Source organism: Desmodus rotundus, chromosome 10 (genome assembly GCF_022682495.2).
Source record: "Desmodus rotundus isolate HL8 chromosome 10, HLdesRot8A.1, whole genome shotgun sequence".
NCBI lineage: Eukaryota > Metazoa > Chordata > Mammalia > Chiroptera > Phyllostomidae > Desmodus > Desmodus rotundus.
In genome coordinates, this window is record NC_071396.1 from 101853483 (window position 1) to 101865575 (window position 12093).

Sequence of the window (12093 nt, forward strand, 5' to 3'; positions counted from 1 at the left end):
AATGATACACAGGCACCCCTTGTTGATAGTGCAGGTCTGGTTCTGGAACACTGTGATAAAGTGAGTATCACCCCAAAGCGAGTCACACTGCTTTACTGGTTTACCAGTGCATATAAAAGTTATGTTTACACTATACTATAGTCCATTAAGTGTGCAGGAGCATTACCTAAAAACATAAAAACAGTGTCCATACCTACATTGAAAAATATTGCCATAAAGTGCTAACCATCATCTCAGTCTTCAGTGAGTTGTAATCTTGTTGTGGTGGAGGGTCTTGCCTTGATGTTGATGGCTGCTCACTGGCCAGGGTGGTGGTTCTTGAAGGCTGGGTGGCTGTGGCAAGTCTGCCACATCTATGGACTCTTCCTTTCACGAACGATTTCTCCATGGGTGCGAGGCTGATAGCAGTAGACCCACAGCGTGAAACTTCTTTCCGAACTGGACTTACTCCTCTCGGTCCTACCATTACTTCATCATCCACGTCTATAAATCCATACCATCTGCCTTTAACGCTTGCTCACCTGCCTCAGCCATTTCTCCCCTGACACGTGGCGCTCTGCCCCTGACTTTGTTTCTCACAGCCAGAGGACCCCTCCATCCCATTAGAGGCCTCACAGGCCTAGATTCTTACGTCATATATGCAACTGTAAAACACACACCCAACTTAGAAGATATTTGAAAAGATGATACTTTCCAAAAATTTTACTAAATCATTTTATTTTTTAAACAAAAATATACATTACATCTCAGATTTACAGAATGTAGAAATAATTTATCCAAAGATATTTGCATTTTGAAATTGTTATTATTGCACCCAGCAACGTAAGTCTTTGACACATTTGCATTGTCGACCTTTCCCACAATTCGTGACACAGGAGAGAAATCTGAAACTGAGAATTACACAGGCTAACTTTTCTTTACACACACACAAAAACCCACTGACGATTTTTTTTTATTTACAAGATAAAGAGAAGTTGTAAACTTTCAGAAATTTGCTTCCATAAAGAGCCATACATTCTTTCATCATATATAGAAGATAAACTATGTACACACTGAGATCCCCTCCTAGGAATTCAGTGGGACAGGTAATGTGAGCATCTGCAGCCTGAAGAACAATCGTTGAAGACACTTCTGCATCCTCACTAAATCTGCATCCTTGCTAAAACACGGAAACTGTGAAAGACCTGGAATGAGAAAAGCTTCTGGAAAAATCACTTTTGCCTCAGTCTTAGACCTGTGGCTACCGACAGCCTTTTCTCTCAAGACGTAAGTGAAAAAGAGGTGTCTGTTCAAGTCTCTCATAAAATACTTTACATACAGGCAGGCACAAGGTTTGCTTTTCAAAAGAAAGCTTTGCAAAATATTCTGCAGTTTATCACTGATATCCTCAGTTTTTTTAAAAAACTTTTTAAAAAGCCCATAAATATTTAAGTGCATTTTTCATGAAAGTAGGGAATGAACTCACCTGGTGCTACAAGAAGTAGCCAAACTAACACGGAATAGTAGGAGAAAAGGTATGCAATGTGCTATTTTAACCTCACAGTAACCGGAAACAGATGGAAACCTTGTACTTAGGAAATTTGGACTAGTTTTCCTGGATGGAACGGCGTTATTAAACCAGTTGGAGAACAGGAGAACATGCAGCCCACTGACAACTCTGTAAAAGCCGTGGACCACGGAGCTCCCAGGTGGCGAACATTCACGAACCTTTTGTCATTACCATCGTAAAGAAAAGATCCCTGGGAATTTCTAGCTGAAGATCCCAGGCTGAAAAATCGAATTTTAATTTAATAATCCAATACCATTTGAATCGAAATGCATTTTCTAATTCTGTTGTCCTAGATTGAGACTGGGTTAGAAAGTTCCCTTTGAATCTTGAGGAACATAAACAGTTGAACAATAGGACTTTAAAAAAGGTTTTCTTGGCTTAGCTATTGCTTAATAGCCCAACCCAAGTAGTTTGTCATCAAGGTTACGTCTTCGAAATCCTTGTGACTACTTCAGTTTTAAAAAAATAGTCCTGAGAGTTTCATTAAAAAAATAGACATCTCCCCTGCGCGCCCACTTCGCCGCTGGCCAGCGTGGGGCCGGAGCCTCAGCTCTCCACCGTCCGCCTGTACTCCGCGCTGCCATCGGCGATAATCGCGTCCAAGGGCGCCCGCTTCTTGCGGATGCTGCGCCCCGTGGAGATGAGGTCCGCGTAGCCCCGCTGGTGGGAGAAGGCATAGGCCGAGCGCCGGGACGACGCTCCGCGACGGAACACATTTGGCCGCCGCTTCCACTGCTCTTCCGCTTTTAATCGTTTGCGATGCTTCTGAATCTACAGAGGGAGAGAGACGGGGCAAAGCTACACGGAACTGGCTGACCAAGTGGCGCTGAAGGCCTGCAATGGCAGAGGAAGTCTGGCCGAAAGGAGGGAGGCCGGCGCGAGCATGAATGGGGCAGCTGGACTGGCTTACCCACACCATGTTGAGAGGGAGAGGGAAAGGGAGGTTATGTGAGGTTTCCAAGGTGTCAGAGCTAGAAGATGGGGAACCTAACTCTACTCTTTCCCATGCTTAAGTCAGACCGGTTCAGGAGAAAACTCTTCCCCTTGTTGCTCCTGCGTACACTTGTCAGTGGTCAGTGGAAAGGGGGATCCAGGGGTTACTGCAGGTTGTCCGCTTGGCACCTACTCTCCGATGGAAACTGAGTTTATCCAGGAACCCCTCTCCCATACAGCCGCATCCCTCCGGGATGTGGAGGCCACTCCCAGGGCTGGCACTGATTGATTTTCCTTGCTCGGTACTAAGCCATCAATGGGCATGTGACCTAATTCTGGCCAATGAGACTGGAGGGAAGTGCCCTGGACCCTTCCATGAAAAGTTCCCAGGCTCCCAAGCGAAAGTGATAACATAACAGCAGTCCCTTGGAAATGGACGTGTAGTGATGACGCATTGCCCCGGGCTGCTGTAGAGCCGACCTCTGGATTTAACATGAAGCTAATAAGATAGTAGAGGGGAGGGATGGAAAGAACCGCCATACTTTTTAATGACATTAAGTTGCTCATCAACAGAGCCTGAAGGCTGCTAATTATCATGTGAGTTGAGGTGATACATTCTTGTTCAGCCACAGCTTTCTGTTACTTGTATCTCAAAGGATCCAGGTACAAGGTGCCATTTTTCTTTAAATGAAGAAAAACACTCCAATCTATTTGTATTATAACAGGGTGCAGCCAAGAGGGGGCCCCAAATAGGGATTTGTAATGGGGTCCAGAACTCAGGGTGTCCAGAAAAAATATATATTTTTTCTAATATTTATATATAAATATATATTTATTTTTCTAATATATAGATATATAAAATGTCCTCACCCCCATAAGTCTGAGCTGTGGGATGGGACACATGCAGCAGGGCCATTGAGAGTTGTGTTGCATCGCAACAGCTGTGCAGCTAACCTCTGGCATGGTCATTTAACATATCTATAACCTTTAACTGGTTTTATAGCTATGTTAAATAGCTGTGGCCATGCTTTGAGCCAGAGAAGTGACTTCCACCCAAGATGTAACTGGGAAGCAACTCCCCCTGGTTACAGCGCCTGTATGAGAGCTTGGAGATGATTGGCTCCACGCCATGCGGGCACACCTGCCCCGACTTACTGTGGCAGCCCAGTAAAGCTGGAAGAATACAGGGATGCTGGCAGGTGTAACTGACTGTAGGAGGAGTCAGAAATGGGGCTGCAGAGGAAGATTTGCGCTGGGATTTAAACCCAGGTGTGGCAGCCAAAAAGGGGAGGACCCCGCGGCTTTGGGGGATAGGTTGGGACCACTGGCTTTGGGGTGCTCCCTTTTTGCCATGTGGCTTAGGCAGCAGTGGAGACTTTGGCTGGAAGAAAAGGGGAGAAAGGACTCTTGCTGGTGGGCCATGAGAAGGTGCCATATGGCTCTGGACTAACTGGAGATTGCAGCAGCCACACAGCTGATGGTTCCAGAACTGAGGGGCTGCCTGAACCACGGACTTCTACTTCTTTTCCTGAGACACGGTACCCCCGACTGGGCAAAGGGGAGAAGGAAAGGCTGTGTGCGTCTGTGGGTATTCTAAAGAACTTTAGTATTTTAGTGAAGACATTAAGTCATTACTCTAAGTCTGTATAACTTTTAAATAAGTAATTCCTTTCCTTTTCACCAATCTCTGGCATTGAGAGGTGCCTTTCTTCTGGCGACGGGCAAGTCAAACCTAGTGCGGGGGGGAACCCTCGGAGAAAAAAGGGAGGGTCCTTTTTTCGGTAATAGTATATCGTTCACCGCCCCCCCCCCAGGTCTGTTCTGTAACAGTATGGCAGAATGTTAACAGTGTGTGTGATTGTTAAATTGATAGGATAGAAACATGGGGGTTCTATACTATTCTCCCTTTTACGTTTGGTAATTTTTGTAATAAAAAGCAAGCAAACAAAAATGCAATTCCCAAAGGACTTACTTGCAAGATGGAGTTAAAGAAAGAGGTGTAGTCATTAAAAATGTTCACACCAAACTTCCCAAGAGCTTAGAATTGTGCCGGAAAGCTGTTCTCGGGGAATGCTTTTTTGACTTCTGTGAGGGGCACTCAGAGTAAGGAGAAAGACTTTTTCTTCCCTGTACCTTATCACTTTCTGATGGCCAAATGGTCATGGACAAGAAGCGAATGGCAACGACGGGCAGCAGGCACACTGCGACAGTCAGAATGATGGTCAGCCAAATGTAGGGCTGTCTCAGGGCGTTGGAAGCTGTGCCTGTAAGAAACCGGAGAAGGAGTCACGGGGCCCTTTCACCCTCAGGGAGTAGTTGCTGGTCCAGAGTCTGTAGTTGGGTTCTCTGCTGTGAAGTTTTACAGCCAGGTTCCCCTCCCAAATCATCCCATCACTGCTCAAGGAATCAGCATTTTAAAATCAGATTAAGCAAAGCCAGATTTGGAAGGTAAATGCTTTGGAACAAGGGAAGTGTGCAGAAGTGAAAAAATTAGGAAGAAAAATGTGTATTTGTTAACATTGCATTGATTAAAAATGTGAAATTAGGCAATCTCGACTTCTGAATTTTTTCAGTAACTTAAAAAAAAAACAGCACTTCCCAATTTCTGGTTTTGGTTTGAAATTCCAAATATTAACGGGTACTGCCATTGGTGTGATAGGCTTTGTTCTAGGTGTTTTATACAGATCAGGCCATTGAAATCAGTTCTGAGAGATGAGTGTTTCCCTCTTTACTACATAAGGAAATTGAGCCGTGGAGAAGTAATTTGCTCCAGACAAGAAAACTAGCAATGGCAACTCTGAATTAAGACCCACATCCAACTCAGGCGTTTTCCACTGCAGTTCGGCCTCTGGTTTACGTCAGTGGCAGTAATGATTCACTTCTGTAATACAACCAGGCAATCATAGATTTGCCAAATTTGTCACACTTCCTGTATTTACACTGTAGGTTTCTAAAAATAGTGGTCTTTATTCTTTAAATGCAGTTTTTATGCTGATAAATTTCAATGGGTTTAAAAACCACTCCCTATGGGAATACTCTAAAGCCCTGGATACTGAAATTTTAAAACAGAGTCAGTAAAGAAAAATGCAACAATAAAAAATGATCTCAATCCCAAGAAGAAGAGGGTTGCCACAGCAACTTCTTTTACAATCCAACAACTGGTCGTAAAACAAAACAAAACAAAAAACTAATCTTTCACAGGAAAACAAGTTTATGCGTTTGTGGTTTTCTTTTTTTTTTTGGCCATTGTAAATCCAAGCTACACTATTCAAAGTAAGAAGCTCATAATTTGCAATTCGTGATATTTATTTATAATATTTATGATATTAGTGCAAACTCATTCTAGCATTTGTCAATTTGTCATGTACATTTTTAAAAAGATTTTATTTATTTACTTTTAGAGAGCGGGGAGGGAGGAAGGGAAAAAAAAAACATTGATCAGTTGCCTCTCCTCTGTGCCCTTGCTGAGAATTGAACCTATGACCTTTTGGTTTACAGGACGACACCCAACCAACTGAGCCACACTGGCAGGGGCTGTCATGTATTTTATACAGTTGTAAACTCTTTTGTTTTCTATAACTGTATTTATTTCTTTGCATACGTATCTCCAATGATGTAGCCCACTTCTGAGTTCTAGAATTCTCTCATATGGGATTCTTACTTTGACTAGGTAATTTGATATTCTTAGGTCTTTGGGATATTTCCATTAAAAAAAATAGCTGGAAATGTTGTGGTACAATCTTTGTAACGATTACCTTTCCAAAATTTGGTGTGTTTTACCTTAGAGTATTTTCCCCCAGTGGAAATACTGATCAAAATGTACAAACAATATTATAGTTCATTATGTATCTTTAGATAGTGTTTTGGAACAATTAAACCATATTACAGCGCTGCCAGCAATACATGTATTCTCAATTTCCCAATAAGCTACCAATATTAGGTTTTATGGGAGGGAGAGCTTTCATCAAATTTAACAGATACACGATAGTATCTGAAGTTTGTTCTAATCTGCTTCCCTCCCATCACGTAACCACCTTTCCAACCCACCGCCGCCGCTCAGTTTCCACTCAGGACATTACTCTTCACCAGCAGTGATGTACAGCCTGTGCTTTTACTTACCCCGAGGTTGTATCAGACTCTAATCATATTTCTCTGTACATTTAGTTTTGGAATTGAGAAGATACCCACCTGTAAATTGAAATGCAGATGGAAAGAGAACGTGTATTCCAGCACTATGAAAGTCAAACATGATGCCAAAATAAAGTGCAATACTTCCGAAAATTGAAAAGGCATTCACAAAAGTCCAGTAAGAAGTATCCAGGCCAATCTGTTGGGAGACCAGAGAAAAACAGAGCTCTCACTTTGGGGCGTTAGCAAGACATAGGGAATCTAAGGATTCAGCAATGTAGGCATGATTTGGCTGGAATCTTAACAATCAAACTATCCTTGGCTCAGGCAAGAAATAGGAAGTGTGCTTGGTTACAAGGGGTGAAAACAGCCTTCATATATTGTAAAGTGGCAGAGGCTCAGTTGGAGCGGGGCTGGGAGCCAGCTGGGTGTGCCCACTGGTCTGTGTAAGGAAATACAGGTACCAACAGACACTGAGAACAGGGGACTAAACCACGCACCTGGAAATTGACTGTTATCACGAGAGCAGACGCGATTGTGACAGCGAAAGACTGGTAGTCGGAAGGCGCCTCGCCGTCCTGCCCCACCGTCTGTAGGTAAGCTCCCAGAGGGATGAAGAAGAGGATCATCGACGTTAAAACCCCGTGCAATAAGCTTACGAAGAATCTCTTATAGTTGAACAATAAGTCTCTTTGTCCCACTGTGTACAATCCAGGGAATCGGAGGCTCAGTTTGTCACTCACGTCCTTAAGGGGAAACACAAGAGTTGTGTACTTTCCATCAGGAACCAAAGAACTCAGAGAAATACAACTTATCTGTCACAAAAGGTTTCAGCTTAGGTTTCATGAAGGCCAAAACTAAAGAATAGTTTCAGTGTGCAGACTTCAACCTCATTACTTTAGTCCACGGAAGTGTATTATTTTGCTATTTATGGAAAGAGCAAATTACTAACATCAAAAACATGAAGGGAGGCTATTTTTGCCTTCTCAGAGAATATATTGTTTCTTATGCTCGGGGAAAGTATTTTCACATACAGGTTAATGAGTTAATTCCAAATTATTCTTTTTCTGCATTAAAGCACTTTCTCTAAGAATTACTATGAGATAAAATGTGAACTAAATTGGGAATTAATAAGTTTTGGAAAGTGTTAAAATAATTTACTTTAAAAATGAGTAAGTTATTATAAAGACATATCAAGAAAGCCTTAGCGTCCAAAGGAAGATTTATAAACTTCTCAGTGAATTCAACCCAGGCACAGAAATCCTCTCTTATTACAATTCAACAAGAAGCACAGCCGTTCCTCTTGTTGCCTGACAACAGAACTGTAATACAGTTTACTCAGAACCAAGTGAAAACCCAGAAGAATGCCTCGAAGTACTGTACTTGCTTTGAACTTCCCTAAGAGGCCAGCACATGGCTCCTACCTGGTCAAGCAGCCCCATGAGGAGCACGGGCAGGCTGGAGTACAGCACGTTGTAGAGGGTGATGAACCAGTCTTCGTACGCAGTCTACAAGGAGAGGACAGAGCCCGTGTCATCACCCAAGACATAGTGCCAGCCTCGTCGACATGCATTCACTCACCTGCTCTGTTAAAGCAGGATGACCCCAGGTTGAGTGGGGGCTGCTGCCATGGCAAACACCCCTCCTCTGCACCTGCGGATGGCATGGCTTTGTTTCCATGTAATGGGCAGAATAAAAAACCATTCCACAGAAACCAATTTTCGCCTTAAATAAGTGAGGATGACGCACCCCCAAAAGTTTTTAGGAACGAAGTCTATTCTATTTGAATAAAGCCGGAAATGCAATCAGCGTTCAAACCCTTATGTCCCTTAACAAATTAGAATATATAAAACCCATTCAATGCCCTGGCTGGTGTAGCTCAGTGGATTGAGTACTGGCTTGTGAACCAAAGGGTCACTCGTTCAATTCCCAGTCAGGGCACATGCCTGGGTTGCAGGCCAGGTCTCCACTAGGGGGTGTGTGAGAGGCAACCACACGTTGATGTTTCTCTCTCTTTCTCCTTCCCTTCCCCTCTCTCTAAAAATAAATAAATAAAATCTTAAAAAAAAAAACCAACCACTCAAAAGCACACAAGTATCATTCAGATTTCCTCTATTTTTATCTTGGACTTCCAGCTTTGCCATTCAAACATTTTGTAAGACAGAATTTGAATGAATATAAGAAGTATGCTGCTGAAAGGGATAAGTGAGGCTGTGCACACACCCATCCTCAGGGTGGGACAGAGGAAACGGGCTCACTTGGCACCAGCAGTCACACACAGTCCTCCAGGGAGACAGGCAGAACGCCCCAACCCTGCTCTAGGTCGCTCTCAGCCCTGGTTTCTGAGGCTGGGCTGATACCATTTGTCCGTGACATAGCATCCAAGAGGTTTGGGCAATCCCAGACACTGACTTAGGTTCATTTTTTGACTAATGATATTTTTCTGCTTTATCATTTTAACATATTACATATGCCCACCATTCCTGTCTCAGCAAAAGCTAAAAATAATAAAATCTAACAACAGATGGAGACATGAAAATAGATCTGTGATCATCTAAAATTTACATAATCCCTTTAGCCTCAGTCATGATATAATTTTATACTCTCATAGTTGAACCATTTGTTATCACTGTTCTTTAATAGCAAGGTAATTTAGAACAACATTTAAGGTGAAAGCAAACACACAAACAGGAGCCAATAGGCCTGGAACAAACTCCACCCTTTTAAAGGCAAAATAAAATATTGTTAAAGTGCCAGAAACATTTCAGAAAAGTAATCTGTAAGTAAGAGACAGAACACCAACACTGTAAACCAAACAAATAACTAATAATGACAGCACCTGTGCAGAGTACCCGTTGAAGAAGGAGTACCAGAAATGAACCAAAGTAAACGCAAAGTTCTTGTAAAAGAAGTATCGCAGGAACTTGCACATCCTGATGTAAGACCACCGGCCATGCACCAACAGCAGTCTCTGCAGGTATCTGAACTGAGCAAAGGAATAGTCACTTGACATGACAGCTTGCATGCCTTCTTGTCCACTTATTCCAACACCGATGTGGGCAGCTATGGGGCAGAGGGAGAAGATGCTGTTACTCATGAGACTATGTAAAGGCAAAACATTGAGATGATCATGTTTCCATAGCAAAACAAAAAATTGGCATTCGTGGAATAATAAATATAAAATTCTTGCTCACCACTCCCTACTCTAGCTTTTGAACTCAATTCCATGTCAGACGTACAAGTTGCTAAACAGAGCATGTGGTTGTGCCTCTGTAAATATTTGTGAAAGGATCCCAGGTGGATGGAGAATTCTATTCAAATTATCTGTCCAGTTCATAAGCCATCCTTCCCACCCATAGGGTGACTCCCAGGCACCCATGTGTAACTAGTGTGTCCCTGACTCCCTAGCCACAGCTGAGTCTGCCATGGGCAGATACAAAATCTATGCTGGGTAGTGTGAATAGGCTCTCCCAACCTTCATTTCACCCTGTTCTAATTTACTTGCTGGGAAAGCAAGTAAAAACCCTAAATTGCCTAGACTCCCTTACAGCTAGGTTCTCTTTGTGAATTAAGTTCCACTGTCCAATCCACTTGATACTTGGAAGCAGAAGTGAATTGAACCCCAGCATCACTTCCTATCTTAACATTTCTGCAACAGAGTTCGTTCATGTCTATTCCCCAACTGCCAGATGTTGACCAACTAGTGCCAAGATTTCTTAATCGAAAAGCACTTCAGAAGATCCTCAAAGTAGAATTTCCTCTAGTGAGTGATACCAGATGCTAGATACTCAGGCTAAAACCAGCTTCTTCAAAGCCAAAGAACTTATATGTACGACCCATGGACATGAACTAATGGGGGGAAATGTTGGTGGGAGGGAGGGTACAGGGTGGAGGGGGATAAAAAGGAGAAAAAAGTGGGACAACTGTAATAGCATAATCAATAAGATATTAAACAAAAAAAAGCCCACAAAAAAACTAACCCAGCTTCTTCAGTCCATCCAGAGCTTTTAAAAGTACCCAGTCCCTGCATAATCTCTTCCTGTTTGAAGCACCCCAGGGGGTCTGTTTCCTGTCCAGACTGATAAAGCTGGGCCAATCAGTGCATTAGTGTTTGGAGTTAGGATCTGGGTATGTTTGTGTCTGAAACTTTAAAATGTAAATTCTTAAGATGTGGCATGGATACATTTCTCTCTGAGGGGTTCTGAAGGCAGAGAAATAAATCATCTAGACTAGAGAGAGGGAGAGACAGGCAGACAGACTGAGTTCCTGGTGAAGCCCCAAGTCCTGGCTGCAGCATCTTCTGAGGCCTGGCTTCTTGGGCAGCATGAGACATCTTTGTATCTTTTAACATAAATTTCTTTTTGTCTTAAACTACCTTTAGCTGTTCTCCAACACATGTAATCAAAAGAGTTTTAACTTGGATACTATTAAACTTTCAAAATCTTACGTTTTAATGTTTTATGTAGGGGAGAAGTTTTCCAGAATAGATAAAAAATGATAGTCACAAAGTTTGTCCATCATTCCAATAGTCAATAAATCACATACGCATTGTAGAGAATTACACATTTTTTTTCTAGGCCTCAGAAGTCATGAAAGTGGAGACGGTGAGATCATTTAGAGAACATGGACCTGGAGAACACAGCCTACTACTCAGACCCTGAGCAGTGACTGCCAACTCAGCAGAGTTTCCAAGTAAAAGGTGCTCCAAAAATCCTCCCCTGTTTGCAGAACACGAGGTCTGGCAAATGCAGAATGTAGTGACTTGTCTAAACCAAGGTTTTCAACAACACCTTGCAATGCTAACAAATGGAATAAATCGCATCTCATTCAATATTTATAACCTGTTTCAAAACACACAAATAGTCCTTATCACCAGTCATGATTGCCACCTGCTCTTTCTTACCAAACCATGCTTTTTCCTAAACAAGCAACAGGGAAACGGTGAGATTCTGTTGGAGCTGAGGCTGAGGAGCGCCTGCCATGGGCCGTGGCATCTGGTCCAGCCTTTCTGCTAGGCAGGCCAAGGACAGAATATGAAATGATTCACAGGGTGATTCAAGGCAACTGAGTAGATGTACTTCATAAGGCTACACTAGCTTTCCTCCTAAAATCTAAATATAGGCATCTAGATTTTCCTAAAGTTCCAAATGTGGTTTCAAACGCCTCACCAGTAGATTCCTTCATAATTCCTTCACACATGGATCATTTCCTTAAGCTATTCCACCTCTGCCTTTCCTCTTTAATGTTGCTTTTTCCTTCTTAGGGTCTTAGACCAGGAAAAACCAGCCAGAGGCAGTAGACATTTTTAGGCACAAGAAAGGGAGAGGGCAGCTTACAAGAGTCCCTGGACCCTTGCTAGGGAAAAGAAGCATGGTGGGTTGCAATTGCCTCTGCTTCTGCTGCACTGCGTTTGCAAACATGAAACCTATTAGCAAAGGGACAGATTTTTTTTTTTGACACTTAAATTTCACTCTATAAACAAC

General features: G+C 42.6%; 1 protein-coding gene across 4 annotated transcripts in view; it reads right to left on the reverse strand.

Moving 5' to 3' along the window:
- Nucleotides 1–698: 698 nt before the first annotated feature.
- Nucleotides 699–12093, reverse strand: part of ATP8B1 (ATPase phospholipid transporting 8B1) — a 112699-nt gene continuing 101304 nt past the window's right edge. For all 4 annotated transcript variants that reach the window (XM_053913401.2, XM_053913400.2, XM_053913399.2 and 1 more), the window contains exons 23-28: nt 9450–9673; nt 8035–8118; nt 7111–7356; nt 6671–6809; nt 4616–4746; nt 699–2320 (exon numbers count right to left, since the gene is read on the reverse strand). In XM_053913401.2, the coding sequence (XP_053769376.1) occupies nt 2096–2320; nt 4616–4746; nt 6671–6809; nt 7111–7356; nt 8035–8118; nt 9450–9673 (1049 nt within the window). In that variant the 3' untranslated portion in view covers nt 699–2095. The remainder of the gene's footprint in view (nt 2321–4615; nt 4747–6670; nt 6810–7110; nt 7357–8034; nt 8119–9449; nt 9674–12093) is intronic.